Raw genomic sequence first — 21,958 nt, 5'->3', positions numbered from 1 at the left:
ACCATTAAGTTTTTTAGTGTTAAAGGTCATATGCTTCATTGCAGTTACTGATCTACTTTCAGTTTTAATGAGAAAGTTAATAATGCATTAGCTTGACATTATTTCTAAAAGACTTTTGTGATTTAATCAATAAGACACATCCTGATATATAATCAATATGACTGAGCTTGTAAGGCACAATGGCACGCACTCCTTTTGTGTGAGTGTTAATGTGTGAACAGATCACATAAAAAACATGACGGTGAGCTAAACTTTGTGTTGGTCAGCAATTTAACGGCAATGATGAGCCAGGTGTCCTCTGGCCGGCTGCCTGGAAACGGCATTAGATTAGACTGTCAGGGTGGAGGGGCAGGCGGGGATATACAATGCTCTGTGGAACAGACGTGGTAGGATTTTCATGAAACATCAATCATACCATCATACAATGCTGACCTAGTCATAAAGTCATTTCAGCGTGAAAACTGCATTATGACAAATGTCAATATGAAGTATAGGAGGGACCGTCGTCTATATATAGTCCACTAACCAGCTTCCTTTGCTCCACAGGGCAAAGTGTAGCTCTTTAGCCCGTGTGTCAACTCAGATGTCTTTTTTTGCTCTCAAGAATATTTTTATTAATTTTTTTTAAGAACGTATGAAATAAACACAGAAAACTGAAAAGTGCACAATAAATATGGAAGTTTAGCAGAACATATCCATAGTGTAGGAACTCAAAATTCTGTCTTGCTCCAGTCATTCCTCACTCCAATTAGCCCCGTCACAAATGTCATTTAATAACCAAAATCTCATTTTCACTGCGCAACCACCAACCTTTAGCTTTACTTAATTACTTAAGTCCTCAAAACCCGACAATCACATGGCTCATATGTTCCCATCTCTAAATATGACTGAATATGATTTTGTAAATTTGCTCATCTACCAGTGGACTGAATAATATGATCATTAATGGCCACAGTTTTAAACACGTAGGTAATGTTGTGAAACGGTTTTAGCTGTGGCAAAACTAGGTGGTAAGGTTTGTAAAAAAGGTCATGGTTTGGCTTAAAAGAAGAATGTTTGTTACTAAGGTACCATAACATGATCTCACATGATGTCGCGTCACATACATCACATATTTCACACACATCATACTACAGCCATGGATTGTATAAAATAATGGGTTTGACATTTCGGCACTCAATATCTTGTTTTTTTTGAAGCCAGTAGAGACAATATTTGGATGCAACACTTCACAGACAGCCTGTCACTCAAGCAACCCCGCCCTTAAATGTTTGTAACTTTATGCCAATTTAAGAGCAAAGCAGCCTATATAAAATTCTTCCCCTGTGCAGTTGTCTTAAGTGTTGAAATTAGCCATAGAGACCAAACCCGTGTATTTCCAAATGTGTGAATCCCTTCATCACCCATCAGATTTATTTTATTAGACTATGTAATATAATACCCTTACTTTATACCCAGAGCTTAAAAACTGAGAGTACTTTGATAATTCTCTGCAGTGGATGACTACGGATAAAGAGCCAATTTTTTCTTGTGACCTTGTGTATAAATGGGGGACAATACCTACAGTAAAACAGTTCCAAGTATTATATTAGCAGCAACTGGATTTATTAGTGTATCTCTCTGATGATTTGATGGGAGCTGGTGGAACAGATCAGCAACCATCATCTGGATTAAAACATATAAAGACTTTATGCCAATCCAGGACAGTCGCCTAATGCCAAGAGAATAATTCCCCAATCAGCACAATGACATACATGCTGTATATGCGCGTGCACGCGCACACAAATGTCCCAATGAAAAACATCTGTCACTTCAGTAGTCTGCTTATCTGGCCCAGCCATGTCAGCGCTCTCCCATGTGAGCACAAAGGCAGCGGTGGTTTTTCATGCTCTGCAGATGAGTTTGCTGATAGGTGTTCAAACATCATCTCCTCTTGCTTTTCTGCACAAAAAGACACACAAAAGACATGCCATTGGAGGTAATTGACAGTTTATGTGATACAACCACACGTAAACAGGATTTGGCTCTGACTAAACACCTCCACACACACTCTCTCCCACCCCCACACCTCCCAGAACAAACCCCTAGAAGCCACCCAGCCGCCTCCTTTTTCCTCCCCTCTTCTCTCCTCTCTCACACTCTGTGGTCTGAGCTGCATGCTCACTGTCCCGAAACATGATGAACCACTCAGCCCTATGGGAATTTCTCCTCCCAGCTAGCTAACGTCAGCTACATCTGTGTCTGTCAGCCAGAGTAGATGCAGCAGCGGCAGCAGCAGCAGTGTGGCAGTAGCAGTGAATTGGCTCAGGCGTCAGGCAGCCTCTCACTGACATTCTGTTTCAACTTGGCTGAGAGACACTTCATCCCGCTCAGCTCACACTGGCAAGAAAAGTTCTCTCCTGTCCTCTTTCTTTGGCTCCTGAGCTGTTTCATTTACAAATGAGCTGGGAAGGATGCTCTGCAACTTGAGGATACTTTTCTCATCTGGATGCACGGTGCCTGTGGTGGATGGCCGAGGGGAACGTGCATTCTGTGCCTCTTGAGCAGGGATGACCGAAGCCTCAAGGTGTCCACCCTCTTCCTGCTCTTCGTCCTCTTTCTCCTCTGCCTCACACTTTTCCCCTCGCACCCGTCTGGCATGCGAGGGTCAAGTTAGCAGGATTTTCCCATCCACCTCAGTCCTCTCTCCAACTGTGTTGTGATCCTGTTCCTCAGTGCCGCACTTGACCCGAAGGCTCCCCGGGCAAAACAAAGGGATTAACAATGAACTTTGCTCTCACCAGGAGACACCGCCTGCCCTAAAACACAAGACTGTGAGATCTGATGAAAGTCAACTGTGAGTATGTTCATCTCTTTTTCCATCCTCTATACATCTGTGACTTGTTTGCTCCAGAGAGTAATGAGGGATTGAGTATGCACTTTTTGATTAATGTACAAAGGCATGACCTGGATTTAAGGGGGAACAGCGTCATGTGTGCACAAGTGCATGTCTGAGAGGTCTCAGCATGTATTTTTAATGTAGCCTTTTACCTTAATGAAACAGAAGACGTGATGCCGGAAAGATGTGTGTGCATCTGCTCTTCTGGAAGACAGGGTGTATAGAAAAGTGCATTATTGTATTGGATATGTATTCATTTGGCCACATATCAGGTACACCTTGAAGCCTATTATTTATTCCTGAAAAGCTTGAGAAAATGTGTGTTTCCATAGGCTGTAATTCATGAAATATCTTGCCTCTTAGAGTGTCATATATTTTATACATTCTTCCATCTACCTCATATTTGTATTTGTATTTCATATTTTAATCTGTCAGTAGTAGACACAATTTTAAAGCACAGTCTGCACCTTCTATCTCCTTGTCTTTGAAATATCTGAAAATGTCAAAATGGTATCCTCATTTAAACTTCATGGTTCTAAAATTTGGGATTCTTGTCATTTAAACTAGCCTTTTTATTTCTTTTTTCAAAACAAAACAAAAAAATCAATATTTTTCTTCCAAAGCTAAATCACACAGCTCTCACCTCCTCTTCCCTCCTCCCTTTGATTAAGTGGAAATGACAAAACACGGAAGGATTAAGCAGCCAAGCGTGATTTTAACGAGTCCGTCCAGTCCCCACAGATCCTGTGAGGTGCTACAATACATGTAGAAAGGTGCTGGAGCTCTTAAAAGGAAAAAAAAACCCTGGAAGTTGCCACCGTGAAACTGTGGGTAGGGAAAAATAACGACTAGATTGTAGACTGCTCTGGCTTGATTAGTTTTATCCAGCAATTTTACCTTAATTTGCATTTTTATGTGAAATAGTCAGTGGTGGTTTGGGAGTTGGACAGCAGGAATATACTACAGAATCGCAACGTTTGCTCTATTTTTATCTATAGTACTTCAGTGAGCTAGATTTAAAGTTTATTAACAAACTGAGATAGTAGTTTAAGCCCTTAAAATCTGAGCAAACTGGCTTGATTTCTGTCAAAAACATGGGAAGTAGGCAAGGGGTAACAAAAGAAGAAATGACCCAAAACTTTGCATGAAATTAATGAAAGAACAAGAAAATTATCTGAAAATTGAAAAAAAAATGTCAAAACTAACAAACAAAAAACAAACAAGTAATAACATGTAAATAATGTGGAAAGTTATGATAATTATATATTTTTTCCTAGACTTTTTTTCTTCTCTAATTTTTTTTAAAATCATTTTTCTTAATTTAGTAATTTCTTGCAATTTGTGAAACATTTCTTATCAAGTTGCTCCTTGCCTTTTCCAAATGCTTTTGAAGGAAAATGCTTCAATTCTCTCAGGGCTCAGTGGTTTAAGTACTTGTGCAAGGTGTCTGAAAGCAGCACAAGAAAAATTATGTTCCCCTGGGTTTCAAAGGGTTAATGTCTATGTGTTTTGGAGCAATCTCATTAGTGTACCATCAACTAAGGTAAACTTCCACCATCTACTTTTGCTTTTGCAGACAAATGTGACATCAGCACAGAGAAAATTGGGCGTGTTACGAATTGGGAACAAACATCAGACGACCCAGAGGCTCGAACAGCGGCAGACACTCATATTTATAAAACGCCTCATACAAGAGCACAAATGAGTTTATAGTCAGATCATTATCCAAATGATGGGGCATTAATGAAATGACGCACATAAAAAAAGAACTCCTCAAGGCGTTAAGCGTTTTGTTCCCTTCAGCAGCTGTCAAAACCACTGGGGTGTCCATAAGCAGATCATAATATTCATCTAATGATCATCATTTCTCATCTGAGAAGAGATGTAATTCAAGTTGCTTTAAACTGGCAGGGGAGAAATCATTTAGCCACTGAATAAACAAAAAGCAAATAAGTGTATTCTGCATTACTAAGTACGTATTTTACATCAGCACTAACTCACTCATAAATATTTCAGGTTGCATGTTTCAGATCGTACATGTGAACATCTATAATCCTCTTTCCTTCTCCTCCAATGCCTGATACACAGAATGATTCAAGCATTTTGTATGTCCTCATCAGGAGTGCTAGATATGCAGGGATCATGGGTCAGTGGGCTGACTACAGGATTCACGAACTATTGTGCCAAAAAGCTCTGGGCTGATTTGCACATCATACATACTCACCACGCAGACACACATGGTGTCCTTTTCCTCCTTTGCTTTGACTCGCCTCTCTTTTGCTCTCGCCTTCTACTTCTTTTGGTCTCTCATCTTCTTTTCCCTTTCTTTAACAAATGCGAGACACACATACACACCACACAAACACACACTATTTATTTTCACGTTTCTGCTGTGCTGCAACCAAAGTGTAGAAAAAGGTTATGTATGACTGCGAGGCCTGGTGGGGGCAGCGAATGGAGCCAGTGCACAGGAGCACTGATGGCCAGATGCCATAAGACCTGCAGGAAGCCACCCTTCAACATGTCCGCCTCTGCATTCTGTATGGAGGCTCAGGACAGATTTGTCCTACCTAGTCTTTCCTCACTGTCATACTGGCCTCTGTTAATCACTGGATCAATGACCATTACTTATGCATACGAACAGGATATTTCAGGAGCCAGTCTACTACTCGTAGGATGTATATGCAATGAAGAGGTTTTCTTGGCAGGAGTGACAGCAATATGTCTTTGCACCACTTTTTGGCACTGATTCAATGAAGTGATCCTTGGATGTAGTATTTTTTTTTTAATTTTCAAATAGAGTCACAATTCAGGTCAGAAATTCTGCTGCATTATCTTTGTTTGTCAACCTACCACCCCTTTTTGTCTGAACAGACAGCGTCACAAAGCTCTTCCCCACTGTGCGTCACGTTTCATGCCAAACTGCATCCGTAAAAAGCCCAGAAAGAGGCCACAACGGACCATATTCACTATTTATAGTGATGCAGAGTCCATGTTTACCCCCACAGTTCTGAGTGTACCATTAAGAAGCTTCCTGCTTCGATTTAGAAGCTATTAGCAAGCTTGACTTGCTCTACCTGTTAAGGTCAAGAGGTAGAACAAGTCTATTCTGTGTCTGTGTGTGTGTGTGTGTGTGTGTGTGTGTGTGTGTGTGTGTGTGTGGGTGTGTGTGTGTGTGTGTGTGTGTGTGTGTGTGTGTGTGTGTGTGTGTGTGTGTGTAGGCTTAGCAACACAACAGTCATCAGTGAGTCAGGAATATCCTCATTTCTCAAATGTCTGCATGTCATCATCAAGTAATTGTTTTTTGTGGGATTAAACATGATGGTTCAGCCTATCCAGTTTATGTTCTGAAAAAGGAAAAACAAAAGCTCTACGGACTCCTTTTATACAAGCTGGTGTCCTGGTTCAGTTTCTTCTACATTGACTTTGTGTCCCTACAGTTCATCACTTTAAATTAGTCATAGAGCACTGCATAATATGACTGCAAATAAAACCATAGTGGCTCTGTGAGGCTGTTGTTGATATTCAAGTTACATGCTAACATCATCTCCAAGGGGTTAGGTCTAAAAAGGGAAGGCAATGTGAAAGTGCATCATTTCTATTAAAAGCCAGCACAACGCAACTCTACTAAATAAATCTGATTGTATACATGTTAATGCAAAAATGACCCTAGTTCTCACCTGATACATCATCTCAGTAAACATTTTTCTAATTAGTTTATGGACATAATGGGGGTTTAAAGTCTTATTTAACTTCTATAAACGGATATCTACATGTGTAACCAGAGTCTATGAGCAATGGTACAAGATTTTAGTGTCAGAAGCATTATGGTTTCTGTTTTTAAGTTGAGTAGTACTGACCGATCACGTTTGAGTAGACTTTTGCCTGCAGGTAAACAGTGTGCGAGGAGAGCAAAAGAGGCGGAATTCATTGTCCGAAATGTAATCTCAGGCCCCATCGGCTCCCATCTTAAGACAATTTAGCTTTTCATTAGCATGTATTAAAATATCTGTATTTATATGCTTTTCTTAGAGATTAGCCAAATTGTTTTCTGCATCTGCCTCAAGTTGCAACATGCAAATATGCTCTCAATGTCAATGCCAGTGTGGATGTTTATTATTGTAACTATCTTAGTTTAGCATGTTAGCATGCTAACATTTGCTAATTAGCACTAAACACAATAGGGGAGATCAGGTGCATCTGTAAGTTAGTCAAAACTGTGAAACTCAGTATGCACATGGTCTCTTATGACTCCTCTCTGCCAGCCAAAAGACAAACTGATGTCTAATCTTGTCAATGTTTTTCTGCAATGACTCTTTTTAAAATTATTTTTTCCATCCACATAATTTTCCACAAAGTTTCCAAACCTTTAATGTCCATAAATTAACGTGTCTAGCTTTGATGATCATTTTGATGTCTAGTATTTGATATTTTTATTAAAGTTAGCTTTATTGTTTCTGGCGAGCAGTGTAGTTTGTATGGTGGGAGGTACAGTTGGGGGCAATTGTAATGCTATGTTAAAATTGAACCTGACACCATCAAAATGGTCAAAACATCAAACACATATAAACATGAATATCTGCACTCATTTTCTTGACAATCCATCTGTTGAGATATTTAATTCAAGACCTAAGTGGTTGACCCTTCGACCAAAGTTAGCCCACTAAAAATGTTATAAAGGGTTGACCTCATTCTCCCCCTGAGTGGAAAAAGAAAAAAAAATGAAACTAATGTGCCATTTGACCTCATTATGAAGGTTTAAGATAAAACAAATAGAAGAAAATGACAGTCTGTGCATTCCAGGAAACAACAGAGAATTCAGTCGTCAGATTCATGACCTCTCCAAGCATTAACAGTGTAATGATGTGGGCATCTGAGTGATGTGATATGAAATGCCATTCTACAACATGATGAGGGACAATCCAAGTCCTGCAGGAGGACCCCCTCAGTGACTGGAATTTTATTTGTGTGGGCCTCAGGCTGCTGCTGGCACTCCTGCTAACCTGGCACTGTCGAATGAATGCCAATGAGTGAGGAAGTTATTTCTCAAATACTGTGTAGGGATAATGTCCAAAGCATTGCATTGTGGGCAAAACTGCATTAAATTTTGGAAAGCGCTCTCCAGTAGAGAGAGCATTTAGGAGTCATGTTTTGAGACATGAGAGAGAGGAGCAGAATACTCCAGTAGTTTTGGCTTGGAGAAAATAAAGTAGGCCTAACAATAAAAATGTACATCAGGCTTTATCTTGAGCCAACTTTATTTTATGCCCAATGCTACTGCTTGATAAAATACATCATTGTACATCATCAATTATAACAGAGCCAGAGTAACATTTAGTAACCTAAAATAAAGCTGTTTCTCTGACATGTGTGCCAATGTGCTCACACCCATTTGCCAGCTTTGGCTGATGGCTCAAAGGTTCACTTGCTGCAAACCACATGGAGAATTCTCTATGAGGAGGTGATCTTCCACAAACTTCACTGTTGCTCCGCAAAAAGAGCCTAAAACATTCTCTGCTTTCCTGCTGTTTTTTATGCCACTGCTGTTATTCTGGGATTTTTCAATAGTAAATTATTTTGGAGATGAAGGTATTGGAAAGTCTGTAGGGTGCAGATGCATGGCTGTAACATGGCACTAAAATTCCAGGATTTTAGGCAGAACAAGTGGCATGACTGAGAGCACCAAAAGCCCAGCTGGCTGAGGTATTTCCTGAGAGAGGAGTAAGGGAGAAAGAACTTATTATCTCAAATGATGGTATGGAAAAGTGTGACTGACACAACGTCATGCTCAAATGCTGTTTTCTGAATGGGTACAAATCTGTGTTTTCCCCTCAGAATAGAATCATCCACATATATAAATGTACTCAAACTCAGGGGATTTTATGCTGCTTCAACACATTTGATAAAAACCCTCAAGGCAAGAGCAAGACCACATGGCACTGTCATGCATTTGTAGGTCACGAAAGGCGAGGCATCATGCCAGAGAAATTTCCCCTGGGCTTGTTATTAACACTAGGGTCCACATTGGCATGGATAGCCCTTCAACCACTATCGATTGGTGTGTCCGGCATCCTGGGATGAAATGTGCATGCACACTATCGCTCTAACCTGAGAGTGAGGGGACTCCGCATGCTATGAGTTTCTGTATGTAGAGGGCGTTTGCCGCCCTCTACTGATGCAGGGTTGGTAGTAGTGTGTGAGTGCTGTACCTCTGTGATAGTATGTGGCACATCAGTAAACATGGGTGTAACTGAATTTTCCCTGAGAACAGCACTTGTGTATTGACTAGTGAGTACAAATTTTGTTAAGAATAATTGATTTACTGTGTTGTATCCACATGCTTCTGTGGTTGACTTCTGAAACAGAAAAGTGCCTGATAGTCATGAATCATTATCAATGGTCATTATTGTATTGAAGCGGGAAATGACCACACACATTTTCTGCTAACTGAAAATGCTTCTGTGTTAGAAGTGCTACTGGGAAGGGTGTGAAGAGCCTGTGCAGTTTCCTACAACTGCAATATACTCCCTTCCCAGTAGCACTTCTAACACAGAAGCTTCACACAAAGTGTTTGCTTACTTGATTGTTTTTTTGCCATCACTCTCGGCTGACAATTAGCTGCCAGTGAGTTTAAAATGTGGGCAGATTTGTATGTTTCAACAACTCTGATGACTGTATTTTATACATTTCATCAAATTTCATGGCTGAATGTACTGGAAGTTGCTCATATGTCCATGTGATTGTGCCTCTCTGTCTTTTTGTTAAAGCTTGCCACCTTTTTGGGTGCATTTCCAAGGTTTTGTACATTAAATGCTGGGAAAGGATCTTTTTCCCATGGATGGACAAATACCCTCAAAGTCAAGACATTTCTAAACAGATTAACTAATTAAAGAATGTCTGAATGTATGTGTGTATGTGATGAATCTATAAACTGAGTTTATGCACTATTAATATAATGGCACCGATTTAGAGCAAGAAATAATATTATGTAATGACCTGGATTTTTTAAATGTGCCACAGATGTTTGCAGAGATTGCCTAAAACACTCCATATGGGTATACTCACAGGATCTAATTGTGTGAGCTGCGTAATAGCTTAATTACACTTTCAGTCGATGCAACCGACAAATAATAAGGAAAACAATGCCCTCCGTAGCAAATGTATATATAATTCACTAAAGTTAATGCCATAGTTTGTTAAGAATCTATGACAAGCACAGATTGGACATTGAAAATAAAACATATTGAGCTTGTACAGTCACCTACATAGTGTTAAACCAAGTGTGAAGATGTGATGCTCAATATGCTGAATTGATGCCATCTAGTGGCCGTGAATGAAAGAATAACATTTTCTCTCTTTTCTCACCAGATATTCCTGAAAATGACAAACCTAAACACTCTTGTCATGGTTGGATGCTAAAAAACACAAGAAGACCATGGAAGGAGAGAGCACACTGAACTCCACTGTAAATACAAGCACAATGGATATCCACCTGGTCACTCACAGTCTGTGGGAGGTGATCACCATCGCGACTGTGTCGGCCATAGTGAGCCTCATCACCATTGTGGGGAATGTTCTGGTGATGCTCTCCTTTAAGGTCAACAGCCAGCTCAAGACAGTGAATAATTACTACCTGCTGAGTTTGGCAGCTGCTGACCTCATCATCGGTGTTTTCTCCATGAATCTGTACACGTCTTATATACTGATGGGCTACTGGGCCTTGGGGAACCTTGCCTGTGACCTGTGGCTGGCAGTGGACTATGTAGCCAGTAATGCCTCAGTCATGAACCTGTTGGTAATCAGTTTTGACAGATATTTTTCCATCACTAGACCTTTGACCTACAGAGCCAAGCGGACTCCCAAACGAGCCGGGATCATGATCGGTTTGGCCTGGCTGGTGTCACTTATTCTGTGGGCCCCACCTATACTCTGCTGGCAATACTTTGTAGGAAAAAGGACTGTCCCTGAGAGGCAATGTCAGATCCAGTTTTTCTCTGAGCCTGTGATAACCTTTGGGACAGCGATTGCTGCCTTTTATATTCCCGTATCAGTCATGACAATCTTATACTGTCGAATCTACAAGGAGACAGAGAAGAGGACCAAAGATCTGGCAGAGCTGCAGGGGATTAACTATCCCACAGACCCTGGGGTACCCCAGCCTCAGAAGACCATAATCAGATCCTGTTTTAGCTGTAAATTAAGGTCGGCTTCACATGACAGGAATCAAGCCTCTTGGTCATCGTCCAGCAGAAGCAATGCGGCCAAATCAGCAGCTACCACCAATGACGAGTGGTCCAAAGCTGGTCAGCTGACCACCTTCAACAGTTATGCCTCCTCTGAGGACGAGGACAGACCTGTTTCTCCTGGGGTCTTCCAGCCTTCCTTCAGGAACCAGGCTTGTGAGACCATCAAGAGCGGAGTAGGTAGCGAGAGTGAGCAGCTCAGCAGCTACGAGGAAGATAGCTTCTTCCAGACACCACCCAAAAGTAACTCTCAGAAGAGCAGCAAGTGTGTGTCCTACAAGTTCAAGCCTGTGGCCAAAGACTCTCAAGTGGAGCACCACAGCAAGAACGGAGACACCAAAATGGCATCGTCCACATTCTCCTCGGCTGAGTCCATGAGCGTCCCTTCCACCTCCTCTGCGACAAAGCCCATAGACGCCACGCTGAAGAACCAGATCACCAAGAGGAAGAGGATGGTGCTAATCAAGGAGAGGAAGGCAGCTCAAACTCTCAGCGCCATTTTGTTGGCCTTTATCTTAACATGGACGCCTTATAACATCATGGTTCTTATTTCCACCTTCTGCTCAGACTGCATCCCCCTCTCATTGTGGCACCTGGGCTACTGGCTGTGCTATGTCAACAGCACCGTCAATCCCATGTGCTATGCCCTTTGTAACAAGACTTTCCAAAAGACCTTCCGGATGCTTTTACTTTGCCAGTGGAAGAAGAAAAGGATTGAAGAGAAACTGTACTGGTATGGACAAAACCCTGTGGTCAGCTCCAAACTCACATGAACTATTATTTTTTTAAAGCGGTGTATGATGATGGCTGTAAATTCTGTGTTTGTGTTGATAATCTTGACTTCATAAACTTGAATTCTACACATGATCAAAAGTTAAAATGAAGGAGCTCCACAATTTATAATGTTGCTCATTAATCAGTAGGTCTGCAATAGTATATGTTAATTACTGCTTGGACTTTGGAAATGAAAGAACATTATAAAATTGTCCCAACATAATCAGTGACACTGTACATAGATAGAATATTTAGTAATTTTCCCATAAATTAATGTTTCTATACAGGATATGTGACACAGATGATTTCACATTGTATGGTATTCAAGATGCACAGTTCTGGAGCTTGATACAACTGCTAAAGTCAAGTTCTGTGAATTGGTTTAAAACTATCATAAATTGCCAGTATCTTTGCCCCATGTTGATGCTCTTGCACCAAAATGTCATAACACGTGCAGTTTAAATCTGTAGGTATTGTGTTTGTATTGAATATGCACATTTTGGAATTGCTATTTTATTTTAAAGGGCTAATATGTGTCGTCCTGATGTCAGAATCTGCTTGCTAAGTCAAGATTGTAATTTAATGATAATCAAGGCCTTTTCACATGTGCCATTGTCATCTGTCCAACCCAATGGCCAGTACAAAAAAAGTTGGGATTGTACATTTCTGCAAACCACAGATACATTACATTAGCACTTTACATTTGAACAGCACTGTGGTTAATGCATGGTTGGGTTCAGGCATGAAAACTGCTTGATTAGTAAAAGGTCATGTTTTTGGCTTAAAATACCTGGTTCTGGTGCGCAAACCCAGACAGAAAAGCAGAGGTGTCCCCACTGATGGGTTGCTAGAAATCACCCATGTTTGTAGCCTGAAAAGCCAATAGAGACAAAGCAATGATTTGCTAAAAAAAAACCCAACTAGTTTTGGTGTTTGTTGGTCTCAAACAGTAGTCTGCAGCTTGGCAGGTGTCACACCTAAGTAACACACCATCCAAGATTTCCTCCACCTCCTTGTGACAAAGTCAGCTCATATACCACGCTACTTTGGAAACATTGATATGATACATATGAAGCATGCAAATGTAACATATTCATGGTTTACAGAAATGTACCATTCATATTTTTTTTTTGGCGACTGGGCTGCATTTGTCAGACAAGTGAATATTAATTGAGCTTTGTTGTTTTCGCATGACATGTTCTGCAATTTTTGTCCGGCAAAATCTAAGTGGAAAAAAAAGAGTTCCATAAATCAAATTACCAAAATTCACAAATAACCCCAAGCCACTGGCTTACATTACAACAACGAAGAGACTTATTTACTCAAACAGGACAAACTTGCTCAATAATTTCAGTGTTTACAATGGGAACAGTGTGGAGGATTTAAGAGTACACTTTGTTTATTATAATGTTTTACTAGTCTTCATCCTCAGGATATTTTATTTTTCTTTAAGCATTGAAATAAAATATTTGTTTTCTTTGAATTACTGTAGCTAAATCAATATGTCATCATATCGTCATTGTATTTCTGGCAAACTTGTAATGTGTTGTGTCAAATAAAATGCTGTTTGTGAAATGTTCCTCTGTGTAAGCATTGGATGGGAGATTACATGCAAAAAAAGAGATATGTTTCATGTGTCATAAGCTATAATGTCATTAAAAACACTTTTAGTAACTGTGATAAAGCGAAAATCTGCACTTGCAATTTGGGGAACGGTGACATGCTTTACTTCGTGTACATGTTGATGATGGAAACGAAGCTAGACTTAAAACCATACTGCATTTTTATATTGTGTTCCAAGTTTGTGATTTTTTTTTGTTCTTTTCAGTATTTTGTGAACATGTCCATGCATTTCAGAATAAAATGTGGTGAATTGAATGTGTGTCTATTGTATTGAATATTAGGGGAAAAGGCGTAATGTAATTTTGTAATAATGTAAATTTTGTTGCAAGAAAGCCTGAAAAAACAAAAAACTCTTGCCCCCCAATAGTTCCCAAACCCAGTGTCATACAGTATCAGAAATCTTGAAAGTGGTGTCCTTACAGCTCATCTTTCTTGCAGTCTCTCCTTTGAATTAGTTTAAGTGTGTCTGACGGTCTCACCATCATCCATGCGTACTTGCACAGTCGTTCTTTATTGCAGTCCTTCTGCCAGTAAATAACATTCCTGCGATTGAGGTTTGCACCAGCACAGGCGTCATACCACCAACCTCCTCCCGGCACCCCCTGAAACTCCAGCTTTGCACAGTTTTGGAAGTAGTTATCATTGTCTCTGTCTTTAGTGGTGAATCTCTGGTTATCATGCAGGTAGTTCTCTGTGTCCAGAGTCAGAGCATCCACAGCCGTGCCCTGAAACAACCCCAGCCTCAGTCTGTAGGCTGATGATTCATCCTCCACCAGGAATGGATCATACTCCCCCGTCTTGGTGACGGCGTCACGGTCCACAAGTTTTATTCCCAGTTTATGGCGCCCAGGGCCACGGGTGAGCTGATAAAGGTATTCGTTCCCAAGCCAGTGATCACCAGTTACAGCCCCGAAGCCATGTTTGTACTCAGCCCAGGTACGATCAAAATTCACACTGCTGTTGACGGTGATATGCTGCACCACAGTCCAGCCGCCCTCCTGCATGGCACAGTAGGCCACAATGGGAGAGTCATCCGGTTGGATCAGGTACACCCCGTCTCTGGACTGGCCTGAAGAGGTCATCAGCATTTCATGGCAGTCTCTGGGCAGCACTGTTGGGCAGATTAATATATATAAGCTATTTTCATTGAAATTCAATAATCTCAAAATACTCACAACTACATTTTTCTTATTTAAATGATTACTAAAAGACACTTTGGGAAATAGGCAATGCTTAATTGCTTTCTTGCCGCTCTCCTGTCTATTTGTTAAATATCAGGAGATGCCTTTCTTCGCACAAATAATGGAAACAGTGAGAAATAGCAACATCTATCCAAATGTAACAAAATCCAACCACAAGTGTCAGGGTCACTATTAAAACACAATATTTTATTTGTTTAATCCATTTATGGAGCAAAACAGGACACAAACAATTTTCAGTAACATGACTGGAGGGCAAAACAATGTTTGTTTCAACACAGCAGCAAACAGCCGAGACTCCATAGCTCCAACTGAGTAATGACATTAAGTAATGGCCAGATAATGGCAAGTATTTTTTGCATAACATAATGAAGTCACCATGTCCCAAATTTAAAGAAGATAAAAAGAAAAAAAGGAGTTTTTGAGAAAATGCCATCACAAGCACCAGACAGACAAGGTCACAGTGACCTTGACTTTTGACCTTTGACTGCCCCTCCCCTCCCCTCCCTTTAAAATCTAATCAGTTCAGCTGAGTTCCTGACAGACACCACAAAGGAGAGGGAGAATCCCTCTCTGTTTACCTCCACCAGGACAAAAGCTTACAGAAGTGCGAACAGTTAAGATTATCTTTTCATCTAGATGGGTCACTAGTGCTGCCTTTTGGGAAGCGGGGGACAAGAAATTCTTCATTGTGGAAACAAAGGTGAGTGCTAAGTTAATTAGTTAACATTAGCAAGCATACTTGTCAAGGCCACTGGAGTTGTTGGTGTGGTCCACGAAAACGGACCATAATAGCATGCTCACATAAACATAAGCTTCAATAATTTAAATACTCAGTGTTTACTAGAGTTTTCCTCTGACGAACTGTTCACCCCAAAGACCTATGTACTTGGATGGTTGCCACTCTTGGAGACAGGAGGAAAATCTAATTGCACAAATCCACAATCTCCCCCTCTCTGGGTTGTTTTTCTCGGACGGGATTCTGTAAAAGCACAAGCCTGGTTTGTCTCCTTGTCTGTATTTGCATCCAATATAACAACAGTTGTCCAGCTTTTAAGCAAAACTAAGGAAAAATACCTGACGTCACATATGTATCTTCATCAAGCATTGGTGGTTCAGTGGTAGAATTCTCGCCTGCCACGCGGGAGGCCCGGGTTCGATTCCCGGCCAATGCAAGTATACTTTTCACGGGGCGGCAGGAGCTCATTCACTTGGTATGAAAAGAGGTTCCGGGTAGCGCTTAGTGAGGACCCTAGATCGTTTAAAACCCCGAATTTATACTTTAAAATAGGCCTATAATACATTTTATTTTATATACTTTAAAGTAAGTATTGTTTTTATATTAAGACACGAATTACAGGCTAAGGAATGGCGTGTTTCGTCGCACCACTTCTCCTTCTCTGGCTGTCTGTCATCGCGTGCATGAAAGGTTCGGCAAAGCAAGCTGCGTCCCTCAATGCGTCTAGTGCGCGCGGCGATGCAGCGTGCTGACGATGATTACCGCTCTCCGCTGCATGTTATGTACATCTCTTCCACTGCTGGGGAGGGAGACGCAGAAACTGCCGACCAATTCCCATTGCAGCTGCCTTTCTCCGCCCCTCTCTCGCCTGCGCACTATTGCCGGACCATTGCCATGATCAAAACACTGGTATTTGTACTGATTAACCAACAAAATATAACATTTTACGTGGTGAATTTGGGGCTGCTGGTACTTTTGTAACTCACGGAAAGAGGATAGCTATTTTCCCCGTTTCCACTCTTTAAGCTTAGTTTATAGACTGCTAGGTTAAGCTTCATATTTGATTTTTGTAGCTTACAAACATGAGAGTGATATACAATTCATCATCTACCACTTGGCAACAAAATGAATAACTAAGACTCATGAAATGTCACACTAGTCAAACGACTCATTTGCAATTGTACACTCTGTGTACAATGTGAAAATTCTTACCCAGAAGTCCAAGTGTCAAAAGATAACTGATGTGGGCAGCATTGTGAGGAATTAGTCATCACTGCTGGATTACTGATGGCAACAATACTGTTTTCCAGTGTCTTCCAGTTTAATATGTTAAACCTTGATGAATTTTGGAATTATTACAACTGTTTGTCTGCCAATCTATTTTACAGAGATACACCAATCACCTCACAGGACATGACATCTATCATCAATGAGTCACTGACCATGTTGGATCTACAGGCTGGAATTTGACCCACATCCACAGCAGAACCCACATGGGTAATCTGAGATACAGGTAATGCAACAATCACAGGACTGTACACTTGAGTTTTGAAGATTCAGTGCTAGTTATGTGCATTTTAAAATTCCTAGCAACAACTTCAAATGAAGTGCATTATTGAGATCAAGCTGAAAAAAGAAAAACGAAAGCAAAAGTTTGGACAAATAAAGTACCTCTCATTCCACGGTTCAAGACCAAGTTGTGCTCATCTGGGGGAAGGAGATTCAGGTTCTCAGCTTGGAGATGCTCCATATTTACTCCAACAACACTGAGCAGCAGCAGGGCCAGTGCTGACAGCCAACATCTCGCACACTTCATCCTTCACTTCCCTTCACCATCAGACCAACAATGATACATTACAGTGAGCTTCTTATTGGATTAAATGAAAAGAATGAAGAACTCACAACAAAACGGCACTGAAAAAAGTCTTACCTTCAGTGAAGAGGCGACAGTGTAGAGATATGTTCAGTGTACCCTGATCTTCTCCCACGCTCCTGCTGTATTTGTACGCTTACCGAAAGAAAAGCACCAGAATGCAAACAGCGCTGTCGACTGCTGAGAGTTCAGTATATAGCAGATCCTTTCACAAAGCCTCTCATGCCCAGTCACAGCTGGACTTCAGCCTCAGGCTCACATCAAAATGACATACACCAACCGTCCACTTATCTGTGTCAAGTGAGATAAACCTGCATGTAAATGGGAGAGATATGAGCTATGTTAGCTCATATCTGTGCCTTACTTAAATCACTTCAAGATTGAATGAGGTTGAAGTCCAGATAAGACTGAACTGCAGGGGTTCAACTAAAATGTGCTTTAACTTCAGGTGAATGTGCAGTTTCACAGAAGTGTGTTTTGTCTTTGCATTAACCCTTAGATACCCACAGGGATGCTGGGAATCCTGACCCCTGTCTTTAAGAGGCTAGCTGGCAGACAAAGCTAGAGATGATATACAATATTCATCCAATTGCTGAAAAATGCAATTCATACAGAAATCTCAGAGTGTCAGAAGTTTAGGATACCATGGTGTTTATGGTGTTCTTCAGGTTCTTATTATGGTATTTTGGACCACTGTCATCAATTTTTGAGTAGTCAAAATTGTGTAAAATTAGAAAATGTCTTCAATTGAAAAAATTGCAACAACTTATGAGACATAATTGAGCACAGGGCCATCTAATATCATAATATCATATCATAATATTATCATAATATTCTATGCTCTTGTATGGTCTAAACTTTAAAGTTTGAATGAGCACCTAACCAAAATATTTTTAATTTATTACAAATTTGTGACTAGAAAAAATGGCAGACAGTGCATCTAAAATGTATTTGTAGGTTCCCAGTTCTCAGATAATGTATACCACTTCTATGTGGATTATACTGTTGACCTGTCATCCCCACTAAAGACAAATGTGGGTCTATGGTGGATCTCACTTAATGAAGTGGAAACACACTGGTGCTAAACTCTCCCACAAAGCAAGGGGATTACATGATTTAATTTGGTTGTGAAAAATCAAGCACAAAATTTAAAATACAAACTTAATTCATCATCAATAGCGCAATCCAAATAATGGACACACACACAAAGAAATAAAACTCTTGCATTTATTTATTTACTTTTTTATTTTTACAGTTTTTGAGCTAAATATGCAAAATGATAAAACTCCTCTTGGTGATCATAAATACAACATCCTACTTTGCCAATTAAGAGACAAGTCAAATTTGCCACATGATTTAAATTTATATTGCACATTCTCAGTTCAGTTACTCAATTCGACTGTTCAAGTTCATCTCCCAGCCAATAAATAGGCTACATTATACTCTACAGACATCCCCTCAGAACAGCTACAGTACAAGCTAAAAGGTACTTCTCTGTGGAAACAACAGCAGCTCCAATGTAGAGATTTTACTCTGGATTTTTGTTTAGTTTTTTAGAAGCTGCTACCAGAGAAATATCTGTTATCTGCTTCTTTGTTGCCATCAGGTAAGCTGAGATAGGAAGGAGTCAATGACCTAAGGGAAAAAGATGATGATGTAAGACTAGGCCGTTTTCTAAATTATGAAATTCAAGGCCAGCAATGACACTGGTAATGATTTATTCATACATGCAGTACTGACCTTTGCCATGTCCCCAGCAGTTCCTGGAGCAGATTTCAGTAAAGGTGCCTGATACCATAACTCCAATAACTGCTGATTAAATGCCTGGAAATTTCTGTAACAAAGTTGAATAAATACTTAACCAAAATGACAGTGTATTCTGATCAGCACATTGTGCAATATATTGGAAGTTGTAGCACACTGGCACTAGTTGTAAAAGGTGCTGTTAGAGGGGGTTTAGTCACTATCATGCATTTATTTAAAAACTAGTGTGACTAAAAATACGATGGGGCTGATTACAGCTTTTTGATTCCATATTAGCATTATGCCATTTTTGTTTCTGTGTCCTTTCGATAGAATGTTGTCTGGATATATGCAGCTTTTATCAGTTTAAAGTAAGGGTCGACAGGTTGTTGGCGTGGTCAATTATTGGGGCCGATATTTGGCATTTTGCCAATTATCTGTATCTGCATTTTATTTTAATGATCGCCCATAAAATGAATCAATTAAATAGTGCAGAGAAAGTGTCAGCATGGGAGGAACTTTCACTTTGTAAAACCTAATATTTAAATTTTCACTAGACTTAAAAAAAAGAAGTTGCTGGGGACTTCATGATGTGCATGATACTGAATGTTTCAGTTTTTATTTAACATTTACTAAACGCATTTAAACAAAGTTTTGTGTTGGAGATTGTTATATTCCAAATTCAAAATACTGACAAAGATTTTTTTTTTATTGTGACTGCATATCAGTCCCAAATATTGATTTTCAGTCTCATTAACTATTAATAACTTGTTATTGGTCCTGAAAAAACAATATCCGTCAACCCCTACTTTAAAGTATCTCACAGCTCATAAAATACAGCAATACTTACTTATCCATCAGAAGTTCTGTTGAGCCACAATAGCCACTTGTTCTTAGTTCATCCCACCATTTTTTCAAAACTGAATGGATCCACTTTAAACCCACTATAAGATACCTGTGAGAATAAAAGAAAATCTTAATTTATTCGCATTTTTGTAATTATCCTGCGACACACTTTCTGTGTTTCTATGTGCATAATGCAATTCATTCTGTTGTAATTCAACTGCACTGCCAAAACAAAATACTTGATTACAGCAGGCATACTCACTCTTCATATGGATTTGTGAGGACTTTCTTAACTAAAGGAAAGAGGTCAACACAGCAGCCAATGGTGACTTTGGGGGAATTCTCATCAATGCTGCAGAGAAAATTTGATTAAAATAACATCTTGTCCACTTGAGGGCCGTGTTGCTCATATTTGTTTTGCAAAATTCAAGTCACTCACCTTTTGCTTATCAGTGGGAGGAAATCAACAAAGACACCAATGTCTTGGATTCTGTAGAAAGATAGTAAAGCAACAATCCTTTTGAAATTCTGACAAAAAATACTGTACATCACATTTTTGAAACAGAATATTACATACCTTAGAAAGTATGTCAACAGCTCTCCAAAATTTCTCTGCCACAACGTTAAAGACACTTTCAGTCTCAGATTTCTTCCAAAGAGCACATCAGTCATTGTGCTATGATCCCTTGTTAGCTGGAAAAAAACATTGTTAGGTTCAGATATTTATATCTGCATGTTAGTGACTCAGTAACTAATTAAACAATACCTACAACATAAGAAATAGTCTGAGCTATGATAATATTTCTCACCTCAGTGAGTGTACAGTAGTCGGCTTCAGAACCAGTTTTACCAGTTTTGTGGTTATTGTTGACATTTCGAGGGAACTCCCAAGGGTCCATGTCAAATATCTCCTGTTGCACATCCTGCATGCAGTTCATCTCATTCTCCTTGTTTGCGGCATCATAAGTCTTCCCCGTCCCGATCTGCTTCCTTCGAGTCACTGTCAGATGATGAGTCTTCCTCTTACATGACACTACTCGCTTCACTCTGCCAGGGTTGTTGCCGGAGCGACTCACCGGGTACCTGGGCAGAGTGGAAAGTTCAAACATGCTGTTGCAAACCAAAGCACATCATGCACTTATTGTGTAACCACAAAACATGCAATGACTTACCTCTTTTTGTTGAAATCCTCATTTTTATCATAATCCACCTGCATACAGAAATACATTTTGCATGACAAATAACACAAGAGGTACAGCATACAGAAGTACTTTAGTGTGTGATAATATGCAGGTTATTGGATGTCACGTATTCAAGATTATGTAAAATAAGTAATTATAGTCAGCCCATTTCGCATGTGAACGGATGTGTAATTAAATTATAGTTACAAGCCCATTTTAAAATCCCACCACTTTTTTATTATAACAAATTCTCCATGCAAAATGACTTTTTTGAATTTAAATGTTTTGAGATTTTTAGTGAAAAAAAAAATGTGGAACTCAAATTTTTTTGTGGCTGCATCTATTCTTTTTAGTATAAATGGTAACACCTTCAATGTTTTATTCTAAAGCAATCCAAAAGTACTTAAAATAGACATTTTTGTCATCAAATACATTATGCTGCTCATTACAAAACTTGCCATGTAATTTGTATTCAGTGATTGACTACATTTCAAAGTTTTCCAACCCCGCTCTGATAATGTGTCATCCAGCTCACATCTTTTGTGGTGCTCCCATGAGGATAGGTCACTCTGTACTGGGCTGCATCCTGTCTAAGATTTTGATACTCTCCGTCTTCACTGTTGGAGTCCATTAGACCTAGAGAGAGAGAGAGAGAAGCCCCTTTTAATCCGTAATAATGCATTGTTAGACACAATTAATACGCACAAGCACACAGCCAGAAGCCACTGTGGACAGGTCAACACACTAAGATAATCACAATATGGTTCATAAATCAATCAATCATTTGTTTGTCAAATGAAGTCATTGTGCACTGCAATGTAATCCTTTCATTTCCTCTTCTGACATTGTTGGCTGCTAT

General features: G+C 39.9%; 3 protein-coding genes and 1 non-coding gene across 7 annotated transcripts in view; 2 read left to right on the top strand and 2 right to left on the bottom strand.

Moving 5' to 3' along the window:
• The first annotated feature begins 2,102 nt into the window (after positions 1-2,102).
• Positions 2,103-11,985, top strand: chrm5a (cholinergic receptor, muscarinic 5a). The gene is made up of 2 exons (XM_042501306.2): positions 2,103-2,836; positions 10,247-11,985. Exon 2 carries the CDS (start codon positions 10,314-10,316, stop codon positions 11,892-11,894), a length of 1,581 nt encoding a protein of 526 aa, XP_042357240.1. The 5' UTR covers positions 2,103-2,836; positions 10,247-10,313; the 3' UTR covers positions 11,895-11,985.
• Positions 11,986-12,125: 140 nt separating this feature from the next.
• Positions 12,126-17,619, bottom strand: LOC121954131 (fibrinogen-like protein 1-like protein). Its single transcript, XM_042501468.2, has 3 exons — positions 17,387-17,619; positions 17,128-17,283; positions 12,126-14,629 (listed from the first exon to the last, which is right to left on the bottom strand). The coding sequence occupies exons 2-3, from the start codon at positions 17,270-17,272 to the stop codon at positions 13,935-13,937; spliced, it is 840 nt and encodes a 279-aa protein (XP_042357402.2). The 5' UTR covers positions 17,273-17,283; positions 17,387-17,619; the 3' UTR covers positions 12,126-13,934.
• Positions 15,822-15,892, top strand: trnag-gcc (transfer RNA glycine (anticodon GCC)). The gene has a single exon. It is a non-coding gene; the product is annotated as a tRNA-Gly (tRNA).
• A 923-nt stretch (positions 17,620-18,542) lies between the features above and the next one.
• LOC121953816 (KATNB1-like protein 1) overlaps positions 18,543-21,958 on the bottom strand; it is a 41,565-nt gene continuing 38,149 nt past the window's right edge. For 2 of the 4 annotated variants that reach the window (XM_088087290.1, XM_042501048.2), the window contains exons 2-10: positions 21,605-21,735; positions 21,091-21,128; positions 20,728-21,001; positions 20,496-20,611; positions 20,358-20,408; positions 20,181-20,270; positions 19,923-20,027; positions 19,070-19,163; positions 18,543-18,964 (exon numbers count right to left, since the gene is read on the bottom strand). In XM_088087290.1, coding sequence (XP_087943416.1) covers positions 18,932-18,964; positions 19,070-19,163; positions 19,923-20,027; positions 20,181-20,270; positions 20,358-20,408; positions 20,496-20,611; positions 20,728-21,001; positions 21,091-21,128; positions 21,605-21,730 — 927 coding nt within the window. In that variant the 5' untranslated portion in view covers positions 21,731-21,735 and the 3' untranslated portion in view covers positions 18,543-18,931. The remainder of the gene's footprint in view (positions 18,965-19,069; positions 19,164-19,922; positions 20,028-20,180; positions 20,271-20,357; positions 20,409-20,495; positions 20,612-20,727; positions 21,002-21,090; positions 21,129-21,604; positions 21,736-21,958) is intronic. The other 2 variants (XM_088087291.1, XM_042501049.2) reach the window with 1 other exon arrangement.

The sequence above is a fragment of the Plectropomus leopardus genome, chromosome 14 (genome assembly GCF_026936395.1).
Source record: "Plectropomus leopardus strain MGB_pleo_1.0 chromosome 14, ASM2693639v1, whole genome shotgun sequence".
Taxonomy (NCBI): Eukaryota; Metazoa; Chordata; class Actinopteri; order Perciformes; family Serranidae; genus Plectropomus; species Plectropomus leopardus.
The sequence above is the reverse complement of the archived record's forward strand: the minus strand, read 5'-3'. Positions and strand labels throughout refer to the sequence as shown.

What these genes read in the sequence shown, in the direction of transcription:
- chrm5a (XM_042501306.2), top strand. Translation starts at nt 10,314, where the DNA reads ATGGAAGGAGAGAGCACACTGAACTCCACTGTAAATACAAGCACAATG.
- LOC121954131 (XM_042501468.2), bottom strand. Translation starts at nt 17,272, where the DNA reads ATGAAGTGTGCGAGATGTTGGCTGTCAGCACTGGCCCTGCTGCTGCTC. An exon ending in CTTGAACCGTGGAATGAGAG is followed by an intron (nt 14,630 to 17,127) that starts GTACTTTATTTG and finishes TCTGCCCAACAG; the next exon opens with TGCTGCCCAGAGACTGCCAT.